The following is a 13,682-nucleotide window of genomic DNA, read 5'->3' as shown; positions in this document are numbered from 1 at the left end:
GGAATTATTTGCCGGGTACAAATACTCGTCGATGTTACTCCGACGTCAGTGACGAGGATTTTTAAATTTATATTAATCGGCGATTCATATCAATTCAACGTGCGCGAGTGCGTCCATTCAAGCAAATCAGAAAAACTGCACTTTATTTCGTGGCTGCGGAAGCGAAGCTGTGGAAAGCAATTGACATGAAATCTTTACATGAAAGTTACATACTTTGTTACGGTAACTATCTTACGATACCGCAAAGAGACACTCATTTGAGAGTTTCCTCGTTATTATTTAAGATTCGCGTGAAATTAATGTAAAATGTACCGTCTTAGCGGGACGATAAGAAAGTAATTGAAGGCACACGAAGCATAATCGACATCTATTTAAAGTTAGGTAACTCCAACTTTGAAAAATTGTTTATGCAGAAGGAAGACTCTAAAGGGAAATATTGTGAGTATGATGCAGAGAGAAACTCGATTATTACGCTCCCGCGAGACAAGAAAACGGGGAGAATCCGCCCGAGGAAATTCAGTATAATATAAGCTCGCTATTTCGCCATTCACGAATAGATTTGTTCGGGGTTTCGGAATGAGTTGAGAAATCGTCGCGAACGTTGAATTTTCTCCCATAAAACGCTCCCCGGAGAGAGACGACGAGTAAAGTCCCGTTATACGGAGGGTGGAATCCGTTTCTCGGATTTTACGAACCTTCGACCGATAACTTGCTTCTTTACTCTCTCTCTCTCTCTCTCTCTCTCTCTCTCTCTCTCTCTCTCTCTCTCTCTCTCTCTCTCTCTCTCTCTCTCTCTCTCTCTCTCTCTCTCTGTCTCTGTCTCTCTCTCTCTCTCTCTCTCTCTCTCTCTCTCTCTCTCTCTCTCTCTCTCTCCCGCTCTTCTACTTTTCTCGATTTCCTTTTCTCACGTTAAGACGTTTGACGGAACTTAGAATATAAACGAGCCGAGACCCCTCATCGGTACGTCAGCTCGAGCGCCGAGTAGGGGATGATAGATCGACTCTTTCGTCGGCACTGTGTGAGTGTAAATGCATGTCCTCAGAAGGATAAATTAGCAGGTGCGCGAAGTTAGCGGCGTTGGCGGAGTAGTCCCAATTATAAAGATCGTAAAAGCGGTATAGTGGCGGCGTCCCGATTGCGATCGATACGCGCTATCGCGTTCCCCGTGAAAGTCGTTTCTGCGGTCATTACATATATCTGCGACTCGCTTCCCCTTGATGTCACGTAGAGCCGGAGTAATCGCGAGAACAATCGCGATCGTGCGGAATCAGCGGTTTCGTGCACCAGGTAGAAGTAACCGTGTCACTCTCGTGTGTTCCAGGTCGATTTCGGCGACGTTTACATACCGTATGATCTGAAAGTACCAAAACTGCAAGTGCTTCCGGAGTTCTCGAGATTAGCGCACAATCTCCGTAGCGGCAACGTCAGTATTCTGGACAGCAAAACCATCTACATCCCGAATTTGCATTACGATGGTGGCGGCCCGGACGCTTACTTCTGGGTGGGCAACGGCTCGGAACCCAGCCACTTCGGTATCAAGGTTCCCAACGAGATAGGCAGGTGAATTGAGACGCGTGGAATTGATTAATTAATTATTATTATTATTAGCCGTTATCTGTCCGTTTATCCTCGTGTTTCTGCTGTCGATTATTTTATTACGCTACTCATTTTATTACGTTTCTTCTTATTAATCATATTGACTAATTATTATATTTTACGTTAAAAATTAATTGCTATATGTATTGTTTGTGTTTATTATTATTTCAAGTTCACTTCACACATTTTTATTTATCTTCGTTTATACTCTTTATCTTATTATCGCATAAATATTTCGACAAATTGATCTTATCGTATAGAATTTTTCTACAACAAAATTAATCGCGTATAGATTCAACGCTAAGCGTAGCTATTATTTATCTACTCGACACACGAGGATAATTATCGATTTCATTCGCCGGCAGTTTGGCGCCATTAAGAGGATACCAAGGAGAGGACATCGAGATTGTTTTGCCGGGGAACTTGACGGTGTACGACATCAACTGGCTTGCGGTTTGGTGCGTTGAGTACAGACACAATTTCGGCCACGTTCTAATTCCAAAGGACCTCGACGTACCTCCGGCTCTCGGCCAGACGAAAATTACGGTAAACCAAAATGAGTTCTCAATCCGCTGCACCCCGATACGCTCTCCTCTCATCCGCGACCTCCGCCCAGGCTCCTAAAACTTTCGTGCCTTACGTACCCTCATTAACGTGCACTATGAGATGATAATATACACGACTCCGCTCTTTGATATACACGATGAAAAGCTCCGACTCAATGGCGACGTATTGAATGTACTGTGAAGAGGAGGGACATTGGCGTCTTTTCACGATAAAAGACGCGTAATTCTAGCCGCGCGTTAATATTTAGGTTCAATAGCACGGCGACCCACGCCGTCGACAAAATCTTGTCTTGTCTTCGGCCATTCTTTTCATTTCTTTCTCTTTTTCCAGCAAGCGCCTTTTAATTATCGCGCGATCTCCTGCTCGCCGCAAAAATTTCGCCCGAATGGAAATTTCTCGGCGTTCTTTACGTCGTCCCGGCGATACAACGAAACCGTCGTCGACGACGCACACAAACACACACACATCCAACGATAAAATCCGATTACCACGTTCTTACTAGAATTTAACCAACTAATCCCGGTCTAATCCTCTCTTGTATATAACACCTTTCAATTTCAATTTTCACGTGGAACAGCCGCCATGGTGGTACAATCCGGTAAGTGGTCCCCGCGATCGATGTCGATCTCGCGTTACACGACGGTCCGCTTGAAATTCCGACGCGCAGTTCGCATTACCGTTTCTTCCTTTGTCCCGTTTAGACGAGCAGCACACCCACGCCTAAGCAAGTGAGCAACTGCAAGGAGATGCTGGAGGGCCGTGTTCAGGTGCAGTGGCAGCTGATGGGCGAGAACGTGCAGATTAAAGTCTCCGGACGTATCAGGGAGGACCAATACGTGGCGTTCGGGCTGTCGGGTCGGGAGGGCAAAGCTGAAATGATCGGCGGCGATGTCGTCGTGATCGGCTACGACAACAGGACCGGCAAGTTCATCGCCGAGGATTACTACATGTCGGACTTCGCTCAGTGCGACGGCAAGAAGGGCGTGTGTCCGGACAAGAGGATCGGCGGTAGAAACGACGCGGTGTTCGTGCATGGCGAACGGAAGAACGGCATAACGACTGGTACATGTCCTCTCATTACCGTCATGTACGTTGGAAATGTCGCTACGTTTCACGCTGGCAGTTGAAGAAATAGCCAACAGCTGGTCACATCAGAATTGTATCTTACGCGTTGTGTGTGTACACGGTGGTTTCTCTTCGGTATTTTATATACGATTTTCACACGTAATTCGAATAGCGCTAGTTTCAAATGAGACGTTGTTTAACATGTTGAGACTGCCACTTGTTGATTGATTTCCATTGATTGTTTCCACGCTTAATTCAAGTTTCGTGTTACCAAACATGTTAATGAAATTTGAAGTGGCAGAAAGAAGTGCACAATTCGCAGTGTCTATATTTGTTGAATTGTTAGCTTATTTCATTTTAGCCTTTCTATCGGTTATATATTTATATGCAATAATTGACGGATGATTAGAATGTGGTATCGGTGTAATTGCAATTCAATCGATCGAGTAATTCAACAATTTCGCGATTTCATTGCTGATTCGATTCCCATCAGCTTTTTACAAAATTATTGTGTGATATAACTTTTTTAGATTTAGGTTTAGATATTGATTATCAATTTGTCAATGTGAGCAATGTCGCGCTAATGAGTTACTTCTAGAAGCGTTCGCATCAGTTTGCTAGCTGATGATGTGCGGAGTAGGTCCAAGTGCTAAACAGGCACAACCCTCACTGTCGTGCAATTTTATTTTCATCACACAGTTACGTATACGCGTCCGTTGAGTACCAACGAGCCGGTAAAGGACAGGATGATCCCGGAAACAGAGACGAGCGTGATCGCTGCCATCGGACCCCTGAACGCGAGGGGCGAAGCCAATGCTCACGAGAGATTCGATAAGACCACCGAGGACATTCGTATCGATTTCACATCGAGGAACGTCCATGAGTGTACAAATTCTCTGTACAATATTCCAGACTCGTCCGATCTTAAGCCCTGGACACCGGCTGTTATCAATGACAAGGACACCTTCAGTGCCAGAATCGGCCCGACTGGCGCGAAGAGAGGCTACTCACAAATAACAGGTATTGACCATGACGTCTCGATGGAGTGTCGCACGTTAAGTTCGTTGTCCTTTGGCAAATGCGAATGTTACGTTCAAATAAATGCGTGAAATATACTTAAAACTCAATAAACGCCAACTAACAGTAACATTACATCGATATTATAATTCTTTATTTAATAATGTAACTGTTGCATGCAACATGTGTTGTATCGCACCTGCATTGTTAAATGAAATATTACAATATTGATTGTGACGTCAATTTTAGTTGGCGTCTATTGAGATAAGGGTCTATTTCTTCGGACCCTGCGGACGATTTCTGAACGCTTAAATCACAAAAGTATCAATGATTATTAATAATCATTTTCCTTTTTTATTATACCCATCGCTCAGAACAACATGCTGAACGATATTTGTCAGAATATTAATACAAGCCACGCGAAATCGTTTATAAGGTTTTCTCTATCTATAAAATATCATGCAGTCACTTTTCGATCAGCTAACAGATTTTTATTGCTGCGCAGGTTCATCCTCTTGGGGCATCGCATGGTATATCAACGACTTGCTGATCCCGGAGATCACCGTAGAGAGGGGCCAGACTTATACCTTTATCGTGGAGGGTGGAAACGATCCCAGCAATCCCGCTAGGCAAGTCATATTCTCATTCGCGGTGACATCCCTCAAATTGTACTATATGTACGCACGAACAAGATTAGATCGGCAGATCGCGCCTCGACCTCCCGATATCACTCACGCTATTGTGGATGGAAGTTGGATGATGTTTGAAATGTGTATGTCGTCGATCCAGGTATCATCCGTTTTACATAACCAATAGTCCGGAGGGTGGCTTCGGACAGAAGAACAAGGATGAACAAGAGCAGCAGATGATATTCGCCGGTGTGAAGGAAGACTCCAAGGGATATCCCTATCCGACCGCGGCCGGCCGTTACTGCGAGTGGGTGCGTACCACGGTGGACAACGCTGACAACTACGAGACGTTCAACGACTTTTTCAAAACGCTCGAGCTCAAATGCGACATGGGTGAACCCGCCAAGCTCGTGTGGACCGTCGAGGAGTCCACACCGAACTTAGTATACTATCAGGTAATTCCGATCATACGTGTGCGTATCGGGCACAGATCAGTGATGGGCAAGATACATTTCAAATATATCTCGGCGCAGATGTATGCGAAAAATGTACCCAGCTACAGCTGCACAAACCAAAGCGCATCCAGGCTCAGATACTCAGATACTTTGAAAGTGCCTCGGATACATATAAGATACTTTTAAATTACATTTTATCACAGTAATGATAATATGTATAATATATACTGAACAAATCTTTTATTATTTATTAATATTGTTTGTTTACATTAAAATTATACAAATTGGTCGATAGTCTTATATCAAGAATGCCTCAAACATATCGTCACTTAATTTATTTCGCCGCAGTATTAAAATTTGATCTTCAATGCTAAATAAACGCTCAACCGGTGTTGATATAATCATGTTGAATTTTAAAAACAAATGTTTCATACGAGGATAACGTGCTATCGATGCGATATCTTTCTGCTTGTCTGACAAATAAGAAAGAACTTCCATGTCGATGGCATTGTCAATTGTTTGCACGTTATCTTGGTCTTTTTAAAATTTAAAGAATTGTTCATCTTCCACGGAAGATGGCTAAGCCATCAGAACAAAGAGCCATCAGAAGGTATTCTAGCTTAGTTATTTTAACTACTCATATTTTTTGCTTTTGTAATAAGCAAGCTTTTACAATATTCATGGTTTAGGGTCGTTTTTGAAAAAATCCCTGTTTCTGGAATCAAGTTTAGCCATTTTACAGTGGCGCCAGTAAGCCATAGGCATAGAGACCCTCAAGAGTAAGAAATGCGCAAATGAATGCTTCGTCAGGATTAGAGACGTCGCAGGACTATGGCGGAGCCAATGAAATTAATCTTTTTCTTGTTTCGATGTACATTTGTGCAAATCAGTGCAACTCGTTACCATTGTAGAGATCCTTGAGGGATCTCTAGTTAACGGGAGCCGCGATGTTCCTGCAATCGAAGTTTGAGGATCTCTGCATAGGCAAAAAAAAACATACTTTTTTTCCATTATTGATAAAAAATACGTGAAAATATATCTGAAAATGTATTTGAAAAGACGTTCAGATATTATGTTTTGCATCTAGATACAAATATCCCAAATCGAATGTATCTGAGATACCGACTCGGATCTGCTGGCGTGTGTCTAGATGCTGTATCTGGATGCATGTATCTGGATGCAGATGTTATCTCAACGCCGAATGACCCGCGGTGATTTATCGGCATTTACGAAGCTTAGGTAGACAGACTTTCCATTGTATACACGTTCTCGTGTGTACTTCATGTAACCTGAAGTAATTATGCAGAAAGGATTACATTTGGACTTTTTTTATTATAATATATGTTCTAAAGGGAGTTCTGAATATATATATACATATATATTTATTTATATATAGGGTGTCCCATTTTAACTTTCGCATTAAAAAATCTCGAAATCTTCGAAGTGGACGAAAAAATGTTTTCAGACAAAAGTTTTAGGGCTGGATATACATCTATGACCTTGACTTTGACCCTGAGGTCAAATTTCAAGATAATTTGAAGGTCAAAGTTATTTTTTTAAATGGAAACCTATATTTTTGACTTCAGAAATGAAAAGAGCGGAAAATTTTACGTTCAAGGTATGCTTGCTGCTTATGGATCAGAAGGTCAAATTAATTTAACCTTATGTCAAGAGCAGGGTTACTGGCGAATGACTTTTTTTCAAATATTCTGTATCATCATCATAAGAGACTTTAACAATGATGGCTTATTTGACCTTCAAATGATCTTTAGGCGTCATTCTTATCCATAAGTAAAAAACGCCCTTTTCATGTTTGGATATAAAAATATGGGTTTCCATAAAAAAAAACTTTGACCTTCAAACGATCTTGAAATTTGACTTCAAGATCAGGGTCACCGTTAAATCCCACTCTGATCCCTACAACTTCTGTCTTACACATTTTTCTGTTTTGGCTTATCTGATGATGATGTTACTGTAATGACATCAAGATGTAATAACATCTTGATTGACTTGCAAATGATCCCTGAAGGTCACTACGAACCGTAAGTGTGTACCATATCTGAACATAAAATTTTCCGCTCTTTTCATTTCTGAAGTCAAAAATATAGGTTTCCATTTAAAAAAATAACTTTGACCTTCAAATTATCTTGAAATTTGACCTCAGGGTCAAAGTCAAGGTCATAGATGTATGTCCCCCATCCAGCCCTAAAACTTTTATCTGAAAACATTTTTTCGTCCAACTCGAAGATTTCGAGATTTTTTAATGCGAAAGTTAAAATGGGACACCCTGCATATAATCCTTACTTTATAACCATGTGAAGATCACATGTAGCTTCTAAGATATATCAACTTCAAGTTTTGTAATTTTATATTGAATTATATTGAGAATGAGTTATGCTTCGCCTCGTTACAAACATACAGTGTGTCATTTTTTCTGGGTTACGTTTTCTATTTACGTACACCAGTTTGCAAATTATGGTCTTTTAAAATAACATATCTTAGAAATTACATGCGATCTTTATATAGTTTAGAGTACAGATGACTCAGAATTTTTCTCTTTATAACATGTCTTAAACCAAAAAGAATATCAGGTATGAAACTTTTTTTATATAATTATCTTTTGATTCTCTTGCTTCTTCAGTGTTACACGCACAACAATCTAGGCTGGAAAATTCATGTTGTCGACGCGGGATACCGGTTGCAGAAGAACGACGTCAGTCAAGTTTTACCTACGTTTGCAATCCTCCTGACGTCCACGGTCGCAGTCTTTTTATTCTCAAGATGAATATATATTGACAAATTTCTTTCTTTCAACGCGGAACAAACGACGGAGGAGGACGAAGATGACGACGAGGAATACCGGTCGATTTAAGATACAGTCATGAAAATTATGACAATACAAATACGATTGTTAAATCGGCGAAACACGATACAAGGTTGTACGAAAGTATTTAGCACGTAAGCTTTACTCATAAGATGAAAGATTAGCAAAATATTTTTAAGACCTATCAGATTCAATATTTCATATTATATGATATATATATATAATATATAATATATATATATATATATATACACATATGTATTATATACATATATACAGACATACACGTTTACACATATAAACATATACACAGGGACATAAAATTTCAATATTCTTTAATGATTATAAAATGGAGCTGAAAACATCTGACAATAATGATACAGAAGATATCAGACAATAATAATTGAGATCAGGACTGGATAACCAATGAAATTTTGACAATAACGATGTAGTATTCTTATCGAGGGAAAGGATAATGTATATCTGGGAATACGCTGATCAACATACAGCTATACGCATAAATTTGATGCAAGGAAACTGAAGTGCATCAGCGATACATGTACAATGTAAATTTTGCACAAAGCTATAGTTGATCTTAATGTAACTTTAAATCGACACGATAGTACGTAAGATATACATTTATAAATGCTGTCGACTTGACAATAATACGTAGAATAGCCAACGAGAGAAAGAGAGAGAAAGAGAGAGAGAAAGAAAGAAAGAAAGAAAGAAAGAAAGAAAGAAAGAAAGAAAAAAAGAAAGAAAGAAAGAAAGAAAGAAAGAAAAAAAGAAAGAAAGAAAGAAAGAAAGAAAGAGAAAAGGAATGAAAAAAGAAAATAGAGAGAAGATCGCCAATGAAACGAGAGTTATGTACAAGAAAGTAATGAAAAAGTAATATTTAAGAGAGATGCAAGTTGCAAACTATCCCCTGTACGTGTAATGATGCTATATGTATATACTATAGAGTGGACCTTCCTAAAACGGGATGAAAGTGTAAAATGTGCCTTGGGTACAGATAATAAATGTCTAATTATACAAGGATTAGGACCCACTCTCGGACAAGGGACACCGCGTAGTACTTTGGAACTGGTCTCTTGTGCGTCAAGCATATCACACGAGTAGAGCTACAGGCTTATTCTATCGCACACGAGAAACGATTTTATGCGTCACTTCCGTCGGATATCCAATATCATTCTAATCATATTGTTGATGTCGACATGATTACAATATCATTAATTAAATAAAGAAAAAAGGAAGGAAGCGCGCATGAAATTACTAAGAAGAAAGTTATGGAAGGGTAGCCTGTGGCAAATACTCGCAGATATATCATTGCGTTATACAAAACGTGCAAGGGATACATAAGACGTGCAACCAAGAGAAATCAGCTGAATACATAATCACTTTAGGATAGAGAGGGCTTAGCGTAACATTTCTCTAATGTTAAGTCGTAAAGTGTGTGTCCAGCTCCCAAGTGCCAGGGTGTCCACAAAATTTGCAGCAGAAAATTCTTTGCTATTCAACCGCTTATCGCACGAAGACCAGTCTGTATTTAATTACATGAGCATGTACACACACATACACACTCACACACACACACACACACACATACATACATACACATATCATATACAAAACAGGAATCTCTGAAACGAAAAAGAAAATTTACTTATCTAGCTTTACGAAGGGCGAAGAGAGTTAACACGTTAAGAGACGTTAACGTAGAAACTCGTACTAATTATCATGTAAGTAAATAAATGACAATAAGAACATTTAATCGATGTTTGTGTCGCTGAATTTCAATATGACAGTACTCGAGGGCAATCCCGATCAATAAGCGAGATCTCTGCTCGAGGCCGTAGGCTATCGCTATATTTTTCATTCGTTCGTTTTTTCTAAGAGGATCGTTCGAAAGTAACAGATTCTAGTTTGTAAGCGGATAAAACTCCTACTTCTGTGAATGACAATAATAAATTATCAACTTGCAGGATCTACAATAGAAGCGAGCTGCTCTGAGAAAGGGTCGGTTACGTAATATCGTTCTGTTTTCCTTGATTTCCTCTTTTTCAATTGCTGTAATCAGAGCTCACTAATCTTCACATAGCGAGTCATGTGTGTGCATACGCATTGATCGTTTGCGTATATAAATGTACGAAGCAGACTAAACCGTGTATGATTCCTCAATAAAACATAACTCGTAAGTTGCTCGTAGGTGAAATGTTCCATTCGCATGATACATGTACAGACAATACATATATATATATAGATATATATATATATATATACATATACATATATACATACATATATATATATATATGTATGTATATATAGATAATAATATGTAGATAAATATATCATTCGTTGTGTGATACGAGTAAAATTTCATTCTAATTTCAGCGATTGAAGAAGTTGTAGGCTAAAACGTTCGATAAGCTTCGGCATTAGTTCAAATCTTTAGAAATACAGATGATAGATAATCAAATTTCCTCTCTGAAATTCTTTCATACATATACGTGTCTCTTTCAATTGCCATTTGTCTAAAGTTAATTTTGCAAAATTATGCAGAGTAAAAGACTCGTCCGTGTATACTTTCATTACTTGATCGTTTCCGTTTCGATACATTCATGCAAGCTGATCAGAGTTCCTCTTGCTCATGATTTAACTTACGTGGTTTCTTCGACTAATCGACGCACGTATCCGTTTTTCTAGGAGCAGCCCGATGACGTCCCAAGTTGTTAGTTCATAAGAGACAAATAATAGCTTAGATCCTAAGAGAAACTTTTCGGCTATATGTACATTAATGCGTAAAGCAAAAAAGGGGGGAGAGAAGACAAGCAGGAAGAAAAATTGACGAAAAGCATTTCGCAGAAGCGCCTCTGGCAAAAATTCAACGTATCAACGGTGTCGTCCGGCATTACGAGCGAGCGAGCGACCACCGTCGTCAATGTTGTACAGTTTCAAACGTGATTTCGAATTGTTAGCGATGTATTTAGCGCATAACGTTTACAACTCTAGATCCTATCTTTGAATTAACATATACTAAAACGATTTACTTATAAGCTTCCATCCATGCACTATTATATCGTACGTAAGGGCACGTGGAGCGACAAATGAAAAAATGCGGCGTGCGGCGGGATAGAATGGAACTTCTATCGTATTACATTGGTGCGGGCGTTTATGCGTTTTTTTCATAAACGGTGGATTATATGCGAGAGAAAGGAATAGCTTCGTAATTACATACAAATATACACACGCACACACACACAGAGGCACCAGACACATGCACGCATGTAAGCTTGATTTCAAACAGTTTGAACGTTTTCTTTCCCTCGATGTAGTTTGGAATGTAGCCGACGAGCTTCGACGAGAAAAACTTCTGACAATAAAAAGCAAGTTGAATAGTCGATTAAACAAGTTTAACAAAAGACAAGTTGTCTCATTGGACTATCGACTGCGTTCCAAAGTGCATGCAGAAGAAAGAAATGAGTACAAATCGTTTGAAACTAACAAGAAATATCCACGAAGTGTCTCCGAATTCGACGAAATTTGGCAGATTTGTAGAATAGCCAAAAATAAAAGACCCGTATTTTTTTTATTGGCAATGGTTTAAGGAGTAAAACTACCTCTCAAAATTTCATCCCCTTTATGCTATCTCGATAACTATTGCAAATAGAAAAAAATGTTTTAAACAAAACTTGTGCGGTTTTTTATAAAAAATAAAATAGGCTTTGTTAAAATAAAAAAAATTTTTTAATAATTAGCAAAATGACCATATCAGATTTAATTAATTAATTTATCAATTTCATTATATAGAAGAAAAAGTTAGCATTTTTCATTCTGAATTCATCCATATATAATGTTTTATATTTAAATTAAATATATATTGCAATTTTATAAGTAGAAGTGATACCATAAGTAAAGTCCTCGGTCGTGTGTGAGTGCTTAATCGCTATATCGCTACGCAAATAACGAACATCTATTGAACAAATCTTTGAATGCATTTTAATTAATACAACAATATAAAATAATTCAGAAACTATTAACATATAAACGCGGGCCGCCGAACATTTTTTTATTTGCAACATATATTCCACATCACATTATTTTTAAGTGTATTTAATATAACAGACGAGAAAGGTATACATGTGAGTTTATATTGACATATTATAGATATACGTATATAGAGACGTTATAATCTTAAATATTTGTCAATGTCCAGGTATGCTCCATAATAAGTACGATGTCTTCCACACACCGTACTGTATAATGTTCAATAAATTATCCTTCAATTCTTTTTCATAAATATCCACCGACGTATCTTGCCGTGAAATATTAATGTTTGATAAAAAGCGTCTCATTTCAGAGTATTTATACCGTTATATATGTACAGTGTTATCGCATAAATATTTCAAAACAAATCTTAATAAGAAAATAATATCATGTAATTAAACTAAAAGATCAAAAATATTAAACATCATCATCATAACAAAATCGTTTTGCACAACTGATGTCGGTTGTACCATAATTCCACAAATCGATAAGTCGAAATCGTTTTTGATTAAATCGTGCTTACAGAGATGACTTTTCACCGCATTATCATATCTTCTTTCACTAATACCTCAGAATTTCATAGAATTATTAGCAAAATGCATGCATTCAAGAATGTCAATTGTAGATACATTCAAAAATAAAAATTTCTCTATCATTTTGCAAACAATCAGGTAAAATTTTAAGGTATTGGTAAAGGAAATTAGGTATATTAATGCTTATGAAATCAACTTTGTAAACACGATTTAATAAAAAATGCTTTTGACTTTCTGGCTTATAAACTTATCGGTCAGCGATATCAATCTCTTTGTAATAAATATTTTTTATATTTTTATAATTATATTTGGTAACCTCTCCTTTCATTTTTCAACTTATGCATTAGATAATATTATTTTGTTATTAATATGTTATCAATTTATTGACTTGTGGACTTACCGCATGAACGTGCGATATTAGTTAATATTTAATAAAAATTTTTTATATCCTCATGATGTTTGTGTGACATCTTTTATTTTTCATCTTAATGAGATAATATTATTTTCTTATTGATGCTATATTATTACAAAATATTTGTGCAATAACACGATGTAGATATGTAACGATATAAATATTCCGCAATGAGACATTTCTTGTTATACGTTAAAGTGCTTATAACACGTTCGTACGAGAAAAATAGTGCATATTAATCTGTTTAATGTTATCGCGTTGCTTCTAGCCTTGTTTAATGTAGAAGACAAGCAAGATAATGCCAAGCTGGTGAATGTTTATGAAAAAGAATTGAAAGATAATTTATTGAATATTATATAGCACGGTGTGTGGAAGACACCGTACTTATTGCGGAGCAAGAGACATACCTGGATATTAATAAATATTTAAAATTATAATATCTTTATATACATATATGTGTAATATGTCAATATAAACTCACATGTATACCTTTCTCATCTGTTATATTAAACATACTTAAAAATAATGTGATGT

At 37.6% G+C, this 13,682-nt stretch overlaps 1 protein-coding gene across 6 annotated transcripts in view; it reads left to right on the top strand.

Annotated features, from left to right (window-relative positions):
• Positions 1–9,044, top strand: part of LOC105181168 (protein Skeletor, isoforms B/C) — a 62,619-nt gene extending 53,575 nt beyond the window's left edge. For 5 of the 6 annotated variants that reach the window (XM_025299430.1, XM_025299429.1, XM_011137767.3 and 2 more), the window contains 8 exons: positions 1,322–1,560; positions 1,962–2,142; positions 2,741–2,761; positions 2,865–3,225; positions 3,928–4,248; positions 4,751–4,874; positions 5,035–5,329; positions 7,971–9,044. In XM_025299430.1, the coding sequence (XP_025155215.1) occupies positions 1,322–1,560; positions 1,962–2,142; positions 2,741–2,761; positions 2,865–3,225; positions 3,928–4,248; positions 4,751–4,874; positions 5,035–5,329; positions 7,971–8,114 (1,686 nt within the window). In that variant the 3' untranslated portion in view covers positions 8,115–9,044. The remainder of the gene's footprint in view (positions 1–1,321; positions 1,561–1,961; positions 2,143–2,740; positions 2,762–2,864; positions 3,226–3,927; positions 4,249–4,750; positions 4,875–5,034; positions 5,330–7,970) is intronic. The other variant, XM_011137768.3, reaches the window with a different exon arrangement.
• Positions 9,045–13,682: the final 4,638 nt, after the last annotated feature.

Source organism: Harpegnathos saltator, unplaced genomic scaffold (assembly GCF_003227715.2).
Source record: "Harpegnathos saltator strain DR-91 unplaced genomic scaffold, Hsal_v8.6 scaffold275, whole genome shotgun sequence".
NCBI classification, from domain to species: Eukaryota; Metazoa; Arthropoda; class Insecta; order Hymenoptera; family Formicidae; genus Harpegnathos; species Harpegnathos saltator.
Note: the sequence above shows the minus strand (reverse complement) of the source record. Positions and strands in the feature narration are given on the sequence as shown.